This window comes from Dendrobates tinctorius, unplaced genomic scaffold, assembly GCF_039654945.1.
Source record: "Dendrobates tinctorius isolate UK_male_01 unplaced genomic scaffold, ASM3965494v1 ptg000036l, whole genome shotgun sequence".
In the NCBI taxonomy this organism is placed as follows: Eukaryota; Metazoa; Chordata; class Amphibia; order Anura; family Dendrobatidae; genus Dendrobates; species Dendrobates tinctorius.
Genome location: NW_027361704.1, coordinates 1,975,634 through 1,990,193, shown reverse-complemented (window position 1 = coordinate 1,990,193; position 14,560 = coordinate 1,975,634). Strand labels below are relative to the sequence as shown.

At 45.4% G+C, this 14,560-nt stretch overlaps 1 protein-coding gene across 3 annotated transcripts in view; it reads left to right on the top strand.

Moving 5' to 3' along the window:
- The first annotated feature begins 808 nt into the window (after positions 1-808).
- The window catches only part of LOC141087864 (A-type potassium channel modulatory protein KCNIP1-like), a 1,937,055-nt gene continuing 1,923,303 nt past the window's right edge, over positions 809-14,560 (top strand). The window contains exon 1 of one of the 3 annotated variants that reach the window (XM_073573691.1): positions 809-1,312. In XM_073573691.1, coding sequence (XP_073429792.1) covers positions 1,252-1,312 — 61 coding nt within the window. In that variant the 5' untranslated portion in view covers positions 809-1,251. The remainder of the gene's footprint in view (positions 1,313-14,560) is intronic. The other 2 variants (XM_073573690.1, XM_073573689.1) reach the window with 2 other exon arrangements.

The following is a 14,560-nucleotide window of genomic DNA, read 5'->3' as shown; positions in this document are numbered from 1 at the left end:
GTATGAGGAGGGAGGGGAATAGTGTGAGGAGACAGTATATTGCAGATATTTTTATTCAGGAGCATTATAATGACACTTCTATCTTTAAGGGGATCGTGTGGGGATTTGCTGCAGAAGACCGGAGAAGATGGAAGTCTACAGAGGCCGCTGTGGATGAGAAAACTCATCATGGGTTCTGGACAAGAAGAAGAAAAGGAGAACGACTGCAGAGACGACGTCATCTATAAGGTACCTGGATGTAAATATTATTTGTGATACTGACTAATTCTCATGTTTTTATTTGTTAGGAACATTAAAGGGGTTGTCCAGGTTTGCGCTGAGTCTGCAGACATTCTATGTGACTGCAGACTTCTGAATTCTCACAGTGCTCACTGAACGCTGTCAGGATTCTCTCATGCTGGTAATTTACATACATGCGCTCACATGCTGACTAGACATGTGTGGCCTCACTCAATGAAAATGAACGGAGTGAGGCCGGGCACATCTAGTCGGAATGTGGCCAGAAGTATATAAATCACATACTTGTGCTGACATGACTGTACATCGGCAAGGGAGAATCCTAAAAGTGTGCAGTGCATTCGTTGTGAGAATTCAGAAGCTGCAATGACAGGATTCAGCTCTGCAGGTTCCAGTAGTCATCACATGGACATTTCACTCATATGCGATTTTCATAGTTATGGTCCTGTGACAACGAGCTTCTCTTCCTGCTTTCAGCTTTTTACTGAACATTGAGAGGATTAGGGAGAGCAGCTCGTGGGTACTTGACTAACTGTGCAAGTCGCATATGTAATTGGGGGGGGGGCGCCAAACCAAATTCTTGCCCCGGGTGCCAGAAAGCCTAGATACGCCTCTGGAGCTAAGCAGTGATGGAGGAATCCTGCGTTTGCAGCTCTCCATCTCTATGCAGAGCCTGCATTGCATAACATCAACCCGTGTGACTGCTCATTCCTCGGAGCTTCTGCTCCTGTTTACATGCTCTCAATCCTGAGGTGCAGAATCTCAGCCATTGGTACCCAGAACACGAGCCCACTCCTCACTGGAGACCCCCACCATCGATGTGTGGACTCAGCTTGGAGGTGGGATCCATAGAGAGCAGCAGTGTGTATGTGACTGCCAGCTGTGCTGCCTTCTCTGGTGTCCATAATCACTGAGCCTACAGTGGGAGTCAGAAGAGGAGGAGAGAACACCGAGCTGGGAGCAGGAGCACCAGGATTCTGCCGACATTTCTCAATAATAAAGACAAGTGGCACAATGGGCGCAGTGATGGGAACCTTCTCCTCCCTGCAGACAAAGCAGAGGAGACCCTCTAAAGGTAAGAGCTGCTCGCCCACCGCACTGTGCAGTCTGTAGGCAGCCTGCATGTTCTGCTATTGCATGAAGCATTGGCACACTCGGCCATTCTTCCTTGTGGCTACCAAGGCGATTGTTACAGGATGCCAAGGATTCTTCTGGGTGTCATTGAGGGAGGGTGTTCTTGTCTGGGCGAGCTGTGTGTGCCCTGATGTGCCATTAATGGCCCACTGCTGTCAGATCTGGAGCAGCTGACTGTAGCCTGGAAACAGGCCAGTGCTGGGGAACAACTGTTGAGCCATCATGCTGCATTTCTGCTTGCTTTTTACTTGTTCCCTTCTTGTCCTTTCAGTGCAATAATCCAAGCTGAAATAATAGGCTTTCTGAGCAATGTGTCAGGAGCATTGCTTCTTGTGGACCAGGATGATTGCAACTTGCCACATTAAAGCTCCTAAATCATATATGAAATGTATCAGAGTTGTCAAATTGACTGAAACCAGTCATCATAGAAATGTGATTCTGAGTAGTCATGGATTCTTGTAACATGCTGTCATGGCTAACAACATTTATTGGTAAAACATTGTAAATACTGAAAAGCGAAAAAAAATGAGGAAAAAAAGCATTTGTCCTATTGTAAGGAAAAAAAAGAACATTGACATTCAATGAATAAAGACATTGATATAGTTCTTATAGATGTCTTGGCCACTTTTCTGCTGAAACTTCAGTTGGTAAATGATCATTTAGATCCAGCAACGAATCCTGAAGCAGATGTCTGCTTTTCACTGATTTAACAAGTACCAAAATATAATCTGTAGAGATGTTCAAATATCTGGTTTTTGTTTTTTGAAATGTGAGTCCACATAAAAAAATCATACATGTCCATTTTTTGATAGGTGTCATGGATCACATTTACCCATAGAAGGGTATGAATCCGAGATATAGAATCAGTGCGCAGTCCATGTGCTCTCTGTTTATAACGTTGCTAAGTGTAGGGGAAGCTTAGCAATTTCTTTATTTTTTTTTATGCTAGAAAAACAGGGGTGAAATATGACAAAACACTAATGAAAATGAATGATGATACTCAAATCTTTTTACAGATGTGAAAAATCACACATATCTGAATGAGGCCTAAATGTTATAATGCATATTACAAAAGCCAAATGAGCTACCAATGTTTAAAACAGTTGTCCCCTATTTTAACCCCTTAAGACTACTTTCACACTAGCGTTTTTTTGCACTGCGTTTGGAGCGCACATGAAATGCATGTCAAAAGCGCACGTAAACGCTGGTTAACGCTGCGTTATTTTGTAGCAGTATTTTGCGCATTACAACAAAAAATCGCAGCGTTTTTATGCGTTTGTAAGCGTTTTTCATGCGTTTGCATTTTTTGTGCGCAATAAACTGGAGAAAAAATCCTTGAAAAATTCTTGCAACACACTCCACCAATGGGACATCAGTAGGTGTGTCTATGGAAATTCTTTATATAGACCCAGTTTACACCTGAATTCTTCACATTTGCTTGCATTTGACTTGAGGAACATGGATCTGCGCTGGAAGAGCTTTTACTTTGACTTGGATCTGGACATGAGGACGGCTCAGGCTTATGCCGTTGCTTGCCATGAACAGAGGGAGAGAGAGAGGCAGCGAAGACGGCAGCAGCGGCGTATGTGGATACATCCCATTATTGAACTCCGGGAGAGCCGTGGAGCGTACCACACCCTCTACAGCGAGCTACAGGCAAACCCGGAGAGATTTACGGATTATACCCGGATGACCCAAGAAACCTTTCACTATTTGCTTGGTCGGGTAAAAGAAGTCATCCGGAGACAGGACACGCAGCGTGCGATTACTCCTGAGGAACGGCTCCTGGTCACATTAAGGTACATAGTTTTGGTAAACCAATGTCTGCTGAATTTTCTTGCTTGTGACATATACTCTTCCAAATCTGGCAGAATTACAGTTCTGCCATGTCGGTAACTACAAGCTGCGGTAATTGTTGGATGGCATGTATTGAAAAAAAGGCTGCAGAATTTTTTTTTTTTTTTTTTTTAATGTAACGTGTGTAAAAAAAAATACGTATACAAAAATTATTAATTATTGTTTTCTTTGTGTCACAGATTCCTGGCTACTGGAGAGACCCTGTCATCTCTGCACTTCCAGTACCGGATTGGAATCTCCACGTTGTCTGGAATTGTAGCGGACACCTGCCGGGCTCTCTGGAACGTTCTCTGTCCCGAATTCATGCCCATGCCAACCGCAGAAAAGTGGTTGGAAATCGCTGAAAGATTCTGGACTGTCTGCAGTTTCCCTAACTGTTTGGGAGCGGTGGATGGGAAACACATCAGGATTATCAAGCCCAAAAGAACAGGCTATGAGTTCTTTAACTACAAAAAGTACTTTTCTACTGTACTGATGGCCATTGCGGATGCAGACTGTACGTTTATTGCAGTGGACATTGGGGCATTTGGCCGTGGTAATGACTCCCAGGCTTTCAAGACATCGGACATGGGCAGGAGGTTGTATGGCAACAACTTCAATTTCCCCATGCCACGGCCTCTTCCCAACACCGAAGGTCCGCCACAGCCAATTGTACTGGTTGGTGATGAAGCGTTCCAGATGTGCCAACACCTCCTCAAACCCTACTCCAGCCGGGTATTGGACCTCCAAAAAAGAATTTTCAATTACAGGCTCACCCGGGCCAGGAGAACAGTAGAGTGTGCCTTCGGTATACTTGTATCTAGATGGCGCATTCTTGGCACAGCTATTAATCTGAAACTGGAAACAGTGGATGAGGTGGTCAAGGCCTGTGTTGTTCTACATAACTTTGTACTTTCTCGAGAGCACCCAAACTTTTATCTTGATGATGTGGATCCTAATCCATTGCCAGAATTTACTCAGCACCCTCTCAGGTCATCTGTTGAAGTTGGGCAAATGAGGGAGCAATTTGCGGCATACTTCAACTCAGATGTAGGGTGGGTGGAGTGGCAAGAGCAAATGGTTTAAATAAATTTTCTTGCATGTTGTTCCTATTAATAAAAAAAAAATAAGTTTTGATACCTGAACTGAGTTCATTTTTTTTTTACACTCCCAATACCATAACCAAGTAGACAGGTGTATCAGTGAATTTATGATGCTGTCTTTTGTGCATCATGATTTCACTAATACTCCTGAGTTGATGACTATATAGATTATGTGGCTATTTACAAGGTATATCTATAGTTCCTTGCATTATTTTAAATGCGAACAATAGATATAAACCTTGCACTCAACACCATCCTCTATAGAAATGGTTGTGAAATGTTACTCCTAAATGTCAACCAACATATCATGTTTAAATATTTTTTTAAACTCAAATGTAATTACTAAAAACATGTTATGTTGGTTGTTAGGTTTGAACACTGTAGTTAGGGAAACCGACTCTATTCAGTTTGCCATACACCAGATATCTCGATTACTGACGTGTCTTGTGTCAGTCTTGGAGATTGGTTTCATTTACAAAACATATCTACATCTTCACCAACTCCACAAGGTTCAACAACAGATCATGTTGTCATGAAATCCATAGCTCCGTAGCTAAAACGGTTTCACAAGAGCACCAAAAAAGAGGATCCCATACAACATGATCTTTTGTTGGACCTTGAGGACTGGAGTTGGGGAACCCTGCTGGATCCACTCTGTGCAATATTCCTAGAATGTAGAGACTGTTCTGGAAAAGGAAAGTCATGTAGATTATACCAATATGACTTTTCTTTTCCACAGCAGTCTCTACATTCTAGTAATATTGCACAGAGTGGATCGAGCAGGGTTCCCCAACTCCACTCCACAAGGGCCACCAACAGATCGTGTTGTACTGGAATCCATAGCTCATTTGCTAAAAATGTTTCAAACAGAGGATTCCATACATGATCTTTTGTTGGACCTTGAAGACTGGAGTTGGGGAACCCTGCTGGATCCACTCTGTGCAATATTTCTAGAATGTAGAGACTGTTCTGGAAAAGAAAAGTCATGTAGATTTGGTTTGTTGACAACAGATATCTCCAAGACTGACACAAGAAACATGTCTCACACAAGAAACAGTAATGGAGATATATGTTTTTTAAAACACTCTGAGTGTATGGCGCAGTGTGTGTACGGCGCAGTGTGTGTAGTCGGCAATAGACACAGTAAACCAATACCAATTTTTTGAAAGCACAAGTGCACATTTATTTAGAAACCAAAAAAAAACATTTTTTATTAGGAATGACGTTTGGGGAAAGATTGGGATACTTTGGGTGAGTGGAGAGACGAGGAACGACTGGAGGTAGAGGAAGGGGTTCGGGGAGAAGGGAGTGACAAAAGTACTCGGGGAAGGGAGCTCTGGAATAGACATTGAGGCAGGTTGAGACACATTAGGAGGAGACGGTGGATGGTCAAACAAGGTTTTTGTTTTCTTCTTCTTTTTTGGCACAGGCATATCCGGCCCCGACCTACTTGCAGCCTGTGACTGCCTTTCTTTTGTAGAACGCCTGGTGACGGTGGACTGTGGCGTTTCCCTGTAAAATAGGGAATGCGGATCACCCCTTTGCTGCTCTGTGGTGGCGGTGGCGGTGCTGCTCAAAGTGGCAGTGGCGGTGCTCCTAGAAGGGGAGCATATAGAGTCGGTGCTATGGGAAGGAGTCTGCGTCTCAGGTATCTCTGTCAAAGTTCTTGTGGGACTACGGGGAGGAGTGGTGCTGGTGCTCTGAAGATGAGGAGTGCTGGGGGTGCTCCTTTGATGAGTGCTGGCGGTGCTCCTTTGATGAGGAGTGCTGGCGGTGGTACGTTGCTGAGGAGTGCTGGCGGCGGTACGTTGCTGAGGAGTGCTGGCGGCGGTACGTTGCTGAGGAGTGCTGGTGGTGCTCGATTGTTGTTGACTGCTGGTGTCGGTGGCCCAAGCAAGTTCTGTGGAGGTTTGGCTCCAAGCTGGTGGTGCTGTGGCAGTGCTCCATACAGGAGCAACGCTTGCCATAGTGGTGGTGGCGGAGGAGTGTCCAGCAGCACTCAGACTTGAAGTGGTGTAGTGATGACCGGCTTCGCTGGGAATGCAGGTGGCCGTGCAGTGGTATGCAACAGAAGTCGGTAGTGTGGTTAAACGAGTCAGCGGTGGAACTGTTGGAAAGGACACCACTGACTGCTGAACATACCTATTCTGCTGCATAGCCTGCAAGTAAGCAGTGTTGCAGGCCTGTAACGCACTCAGCTGTTGCTCAGGACTAAGGTGTTCCACCATGCCCTGTTCAATTTTACCGAAAAAATGGTGCGCTGGTCTGTTGAGGTCGGCCTCCAGATGGTCAAGGAGCTGGTCGACAGAGAGGAAGCGGTGTTCCATGTGGTTAAAACCACGTTCCATGTGGTTAAAACCACGCTCCATCAGTGCAAAACCGCTTTCCGTTCTGGCGGCCAGCGCCTTGAGGCTGGCCTTAAAGGCCTTGCTCAAGTGCATGAACTCGGGCAGGACATTCCTGTCCAAGGCCCTCTGCCGCTGGCGGGTAGTGCCCGCATAACCAGTGACCAGTGGCGGATTAAGTGGACTATGGGCCCGGGGCTCTTCATAAAACCTGGGCCCCTGTACCCCCCTTCCCAGGAAAACATTTTCTGTCCACATTTTGTGGCTCTTCTCACAAAAACACTGCATATGCTGATTTTTAGGTATACAAATTGCGGGGTCTGGAAAGGAATAAAATGGCCGCGCTTGGGAGGGGGTACCGCCGGCCTGGCCGGCTACTGGTTAGGGATGTTAATGATTAATCACACAGTCACCTGCCTCCATGGTCTGCCTCTCCCCAGCCTCCCTGGCTGCTCCCGGCTCCAATGCATTATGCGGCTGCCTCCATGCTCTGCCTCTCTCCCCAGCCTCCCTCCAATGCATTATGCGGCTGCCTCCATGCTCTGCCTCTCTCCCCAGCCTCCCTCCAATGCATTATGTGGCTGCCTCCATGCTCTGCCTCTCTCCCCAGCCTCCCTCCAATGCATTATGTGGCTGCCTCCATGCTCTGCCTCTCTCCCCAGCCTCCCTCCAATGCATTATGTGGCTGCCTCCATGCTCTGCCTCTCTCCCCAGCCTCCCTCCAATGCATTATGTGGCTGCCTCCATGCTTTGCCTCTCTCCCCAGCCTCCCTCCAATGCATTATGTGGCTGCCTCCATGCTCTGCCTCTCTCCCCAGCCTCCCTCCAATGCATTATGTGGCTGCCTCCATGCTCTGCCTCTCTCCCCAGCCTCCCTCCAATGTATTATGTGGCTGCCTCCATGCTCTGCCTCTCCCCAGTCTCCCTGGCTGCTCCCTCCAATTTGGAGGCAGCCGCATAAATTGCATAATGCATTGGATTGGAGCGGAGGGAGCAGCCAGGGAGGGAGGCTGGGGAGAGGCAGAGCATCCTCCTCCCAAATGGTGACGCCGACGGTGAGTGTGTCAGTGACCCACCTGCCCTGCGCTAGCCGCTGCCAAAATCTCCTGGGCTGAGCGAGTCCTCCTCACTGTGCACTGCCAGTCGGCGCCGCCGCCTCCACGCTTCTCAGTCCCGGCCGCCCACAGCACACAGAGAGAGGAGGAACTTCTGCTCTGCCTCCTGCCGTGCTGCGCCGCCCCCACACACGTGCCGCCTGGGACTGCCCGCCGCCCCCCTTCCAAGTTCCTACGCCACTGGGCTGCGGCGGGCGGCTGAGCGGCTCACACAGTGACAGATCATATGCGATGCCGACCGACCGATTGGCCCCTGCCCTGGGCCCCCTAAAAACCTTGGGCCCAGGGCGACCGCCCCATCCGTCCCTATTAAGATCCGCCATTGCCAGTGACAGAGACCTTTGACACTGGAACACCGGATGGACCAGCTTCCTGGTCACCAGCTGTCTGTGTTGCTGACCTGCAAGATGCTTCCTGGCTGTCGGATGGCTGGGACGGGTCTGAGGTCGATCGATGAAGAACCACTCCCGGGACAGGTTGCAGGGTACTGCTCCAAGTGCTGTGGAAAGAAAGGGAAAACATTATTATCATGCTTTTACAAGAAGCATCAGCTGTGGAATAGAAAAGCACATAGTAATAACAAACCAAAAAAAAAAAAAACTTGCGCTCTGCTGGCAAGGACCGGTCTCTGGAAAGCCAACTCGCAATGGTAGCGGTACTTTCTTCTGCGTCTTGCCGCAGAACCACTCCGAACCTGTCCCTCAGCATGAACATCAGCATTGAAGCAGTCCTTCATCGTGCGCCAACGTGTGCGGATTTTTTTCACTGTGGTTAAAAAAAAGGAAAAAAAAAAACAATAATCAATGCTGCAGCAACACTAAAAATATAGACACAATGCAGTCACTGTTGAGACGGAGGACACTGTTATGTTTCCTGCTACAACATATGTATCAGCCAAAACAACAGTATCATCAGAAACGAGTGAAAACAGGATCAAGATAGCAGTTGAAAAATCAATCAGTTTTCAACAAGGCGTTGGTGCTTTTCATGCAAGAATATATCTTGCCAAAAAAGCACCAACACCGTCAGGTCCAATAATCAATGCAGCAGTTCAATACACAAATCAAGCACAGTTCTCAACAAGGCATTGGTGCTTTTCATGCAAGAATATATCTTGCCAAAAAAGCACCACCACCGTCAGGTCCAATAATCAATGCAGCAGTTCAATACACACATCAAGCACAGTTCTCAACAAGGGGTTGGTGCTTTTCATGCAAGAATATATCTTGCCAAAAAAGCACCAACACGCATCAGGTCCAATAATCAATGCAGCAGTTCAATACACACATCAAGCACTGTTCTCAACAAGGCGTTGGTGCTTTTCATGCAAGAATAGATCTTGCCTAAAAAACACCAGCACCGTCACTTCCAAAAAACAATGCAGCAGTTCAATACACACATCAATCACAGTTTTCCACCAGGCATTGGTGTGTTTAATGCAAGAATATATCTTGCAAAAAACACATCAGCACCATCAGGTCCAAAAATAAATGCAGTATCACAGAGCATCTTTACACTTACTGAACGCCCTTTTTGAAGCTGCAGAGGCGCTGTCCCAGCCATCCATCAGCGCTGCGGCCACCTCATTCCAGAGCTGCCGGGTCACCACTGTGTGTTTGTACTGCTGGTCACGGCTGTCCCACAACGGGATACGCTCCTCAACAAGGCGGATGAGGGGCTCGTTGTTGATGTACACGTCTCCGTCATCCCGCTGTGGAACCTAGAAAAAGAATATAGAATGTTTAGAAGTTTGGAAAAGGTGTACAAAAAGAAAAAGAAAAGAAGCAAGAGAAATAAAGACAGAAAAAAAAAAAATATATATATATATATATATATATATATATATACTCACATTGCGTCTCCTCGCCACGACTTGACTACGCTGCTCCCGCTCAGAATCCTCAGACTGCTCAGGCTCAGACCGCTGCCGCTCAGACCGCTGCCGCTCAGACCGCTGCCGCACTCCATCTTCACTGCCCGTGTCCGATGTCTGTAAAGAAAGGACAAATTAAAAGACATTCCTAGAGGCAGCTATACTTATCAAAAGGCAGCAAGATTCTCACCTCACGATCAGCTTGGGCCAGTTCTTGCCGAGATGGCGAATAGACCGATCCAGAAGAAGACATGCTGAAAAGAAAAGAAAAAATACATTAGTACATTTTAAAATTGTACAGGACACACAGACATTATGTTGAAGAATACTCACGTTTTGTCTGCTGAAGAAAGAATCCACAGTAGGAAAGCTCTTGGAGGTGCATATCTGGTCTCTGCAAGGCTGTATGTAGAGTAATTGTCTGACCCTGAAGACACCTTCTTTTATGTACACTCCTCCCAAACAATGTTGCTTGTTTAGGGGGAGTTCTAGACAAGTGTCTAGACATTGTTTACTCAAATTGCGTGTACGCATAAGGCGCTGACGTGCGCGGTGCAAAGCGCTCGTCAGCGACCACATAGACTGTAATGCTATTTTTGGGTGCACACCGAGCGCACAACGAGTGTGCGCGTGCGATTTTTTAAACGATGCCGCCGGAAAAAAAAATGCAACATGTTTAGTACGGCGCGTCTAAATGCTGAAGAGCGCGTACATTCGCAAGACCCTGCGATCACCATATTAAAGATAGGGGAACATTGCGCGTGCGCCCGATAGCGCACGATGCGCTGTGCGATCGAACGCTAGTGTGAAACCAGCCTTACTCCCAAAGGTGGTTTGCACGTTAATGACTGGGCCAATTTTTACAATTCTGACCACTGTTCCTTTATGAGGTCATAACTCTGGAACGCTTCCATGGAGCCCGGTGATTCTGACTTTGTTGTCTTGTGACATATTGTACTTCATGTTAGTGCTAAAATTTCATTCATATAATTTGTGTTTATTTGTGAAAAAAAACGGAAATTTGGCGAAAATTTTGAAAATTTCCCAATTGTCCAACTTTGAATTTTTATGCCCTTAAATCACAGAGATATGGCACACAAAAAGCATAATAAGTAACATTTCCACATGTCTACTTTACATCAGCACCATTTTGGAACCAAAATTTTTTTTTGTTACGAAGTTATAAGGGTTAAGTTAACCAGTGATTTCTCATTTTTACAACACCATTTTATTTTTAGGGGATCACATCACATTTGAAGTCACTTTGAGGGATCTGGATGACAGAAAATACCCAAAAGTGACACCATTCTAAAAACTGCACCCCTCAAGGTGCTCAAAACTACATTCAAGAAGTTTATTAACCCTTCAGGTGCTTCACAGGAATTTTTTGAATGTTTAAAAAAATGAACATTTAACTTTTTTTTCCCAGAAAAAAATTAATTCAGGTCCAATCTTTTTTATTTTACCAAGGGTAAAAGGAGAAATTGGACTGCAAAAGTTATTGTGCAATTTGTCCTGAGTACGCTGATACCTGATATGTGGGGTAACCACTGTTTCGGCACATGGCAGTGTTCGGAAGGGAATGAGTGCCGTTTGACTTTTTCAACGTAAAATTGGCTGGAATTGTGATCGGACGCCATGTCATGTGTGGAAAGCCCCTGATGTGCCTAAACAGTGAAAACCCCCCACAAGTGACCCCAATTTGGAAACTCGACCCCCCAAGGAACTTATGTGGTGAGAACTTTGAACCCCCCAAGAAGTTTATAAAGTACAGCCGTACAATTAAAAAATATTTTTTCCACAAAAATGATCTTTTCACCCCCAATTTTTATTTTCTCAAGGGTAACAGGACCTCAAAAGTTATTGTGCAATTTGTCCTGAGTACGCTGATACCCCATATGTGGGGGTAAACCACTATTTGGGCGCATGGCAGAGCTCGAAAGGGAAGCAGCGCCATTTGACTTTTTTGGGCTGGAATTGAGGTCGGATGCCATGTTGCATTTGGAGATCCCAGATGTGCCTAAACAGTGGAAACCCCCCACAAATGACACCATTTTGGAAACTTGACCCCCCAAGGAACTTATCTAGATGTGTGGTGACAACTTTGAACCCCTATGGGCTTCACATAAGTTTATAACGTACAGCTGTAAAATTAAAAATTATATTTTTTCCACAAAAATGATCTTTTCACCCCCAATTTTTATTTTCCCAAGGAAAACAGGACCCCAAAAGTTATTGTGCAATTTTTCCTGAGTACGCCGATACTGCATATGTGGGGGTAAACCACTATTTGGGCACATGGAAGAGCTCGGAAGGGAATAACCGCCATTTGATTTTTTCAACGCAGAATTGGCTTGATGCCATATCGCCTTTGGAGAGCCCCTGATGTGCCTAAACAGTTCAACCCCCCCAAATGACACCATTTTAGAAACTAGACCCCCCAAGGAACTTATCTAGATATGTGGTGAGAACTTTGAACCCCCAAGGGCTTTACATACAGTGGGGCAAAAAAGTATTTAGTCAGTCAGCAATAGTGCAAGTTCCACCACTTAAAAAGATGAGAGGCGTCTGTAATTTACATCATAGGTAGACCTCAACTATGGGAGACAAACTGAGAAAAAAAAATCCAGAAAATCACATTGTCTGTTTTTTTTTCCTTTTATTTGCATATTATGGTGGAAAATAAGTATTTGGTCAGAAACAAGCAATCAAGATTTCTGGCTCTCACAGACATGTAACTTCTTCTTTAAGAGTCCCCTCTTTCCTCCACTCATTACCTGTAGTAATGGCACCTGTTTAAACTTGTTATCAGTATAAAAAGACACCTGTGCACACCCTCAAACAGTCTGACTCCAAACTCCACTATGGTGAAGACCAAAGAGCTGTCAAAGGACACCAGAAACAAAAATGTAGCCCTGCACCAGGCTGGGAAGACTGAATCTGCAATAGCCAACCAGGTGCCATTACTACAGGTAATGAGTGGAGGAAAGAGGAGACTCTTAAAGAAGAAGTTACATGTCTGTGAGAGCCAGAAATCTTGATTGCTTGTTTCTGACCAAATACTTATTTTCCACCATAATATGCAAATAAAAGGAAAAAAAAACAGACAATGTGATTTTCTGGATTTTTTTTTCTCAGTTTGTCTCCCATAGTTGAGGTCTACCTATGATGTAAATTACAGACGCCTCTCATCTTTTTAAGTGGTGGAACTTGCACTATTGCTGACTGACTAAATACTTTTTTGCCCCACTGTAAGTTTATGAAGTACAGCCGTAAAATTAAAAAATCATATTATTTCCACAAAAATGATCTTATCACCCCCAATTTTTATTTTCCCAAGGGAAACAGGACCCCAAATGTTATTGTGCAATTTGTCCAGAGTATGCTAATACCCCATATGTGGGGGTAAACCACTGTTTGGGCGCAAGGCAGAGCTCGGAAGGGAAGGAGTTTGACGCAAAATTGGCTGGATTTGACATCAGGCGTCATATCGCATTTGGAAAGCCCCTGATGTGCCTGAACCCCCCGCAAGTGACCCCATTTTGGAAACTAGACCCCCCCAAGTAACTTATCTAGATGTGTGGTGAGCACTTTGAACCCTCAGGTGCTTCACAGAAGTTTATAATGCCCGGGTGTGAAAATAAAAAAAATCTTATTTTTTCCACAAACATAATCTTTTAGTCCTCAATTTTTTTATTTTGCCAAGGGTAACAGGAGAAATTGGACCCCAAAAGTTGTTGTACAATTTGTCCTGAGTGTGCTGATACCCCAGATGTGGGAGAAAACTACTGTTTGGTGACACCTCGGGGCTCGGAAGGGAAGTAGTGATGTTTTGGAATGCTGACTTTGATGGAATGGTCTGTGGGTGTCATGTCGCATTTGGAGAGCCTCTGATGTGCCTAAGCTGTGTAAACCCCCCACAAGTGACCCCATTTTGGAAACTAGACCCCCCCAACGAACTTATCTAGATGTGTGGTGAACACTTTTAACCTCCAATTGCTTCACAGAAGTTTATAACGTAGAGCCATACAAATAAATCACATTTTTTCCACGAAAATGATATTTTTGCCCCTATTTTTTTATTTTCCCAACGGTAACAGGAGAAATTGGACCCCAAAAGTTGTTGTGCAATTTGTCCTGAGTAGGCTGATACCCCATATGTGGGGTGTAAGGTAGCGCTCACTGAGTGTATTGGGGGACACTCACTTGGCTGCATATAAACCAGGTCCGGCACAGGCTTTTCACATAACATAGACCATATGGTTTATTGTACATGGCATGAACCATAGCAGCATGAAGAAACGATAACAGTCTTACACCAGACCAACCAAATGTTCATAGAGGAGCTCTACTCCCTTAGCCCTGTGTTCACACAGGCTGTGCTTTGTCCAGCAATCAGTCTCTACAGTCTTTCAGTTAATTCCCTCAGTCCGGGGTTACCTCTTAGCTGCTTCTCACTCTGGACATCCTTTCCCTCCTAGGAACTGTCCAATACACACAGGCCATTACACACAGGCCTCACCCGGTCAGCGGCCTCTGTATGTGCTCTTCAGGATGGCAGCACACCTTCTAGCACGGCGGCCTTCCGAGACCTTCCACATGGGCCAATCAGAGCCAGGCACTCTCCCCCATGTGACCTACCCTGGTCACCTTATATGGTCTGTAGCCACACCCACCGGTGAGATACGGATCACATGGCTATGACCTCATTGCAGGTTCTTTCCAGACACCCAGCTATACACACACACACATATATGGGTTTTACTATTATTATTATTTATTTATATAGCGCCATTAATTCCATGGTGCTGTACATGAGAAGGGGGGATACATACAAAGTTATAGATATTGTTAATAGTAAAGAAGTTTCCACAACAAATTTACAATGACAGACTGGTACAGAGGGGAGACGACCCT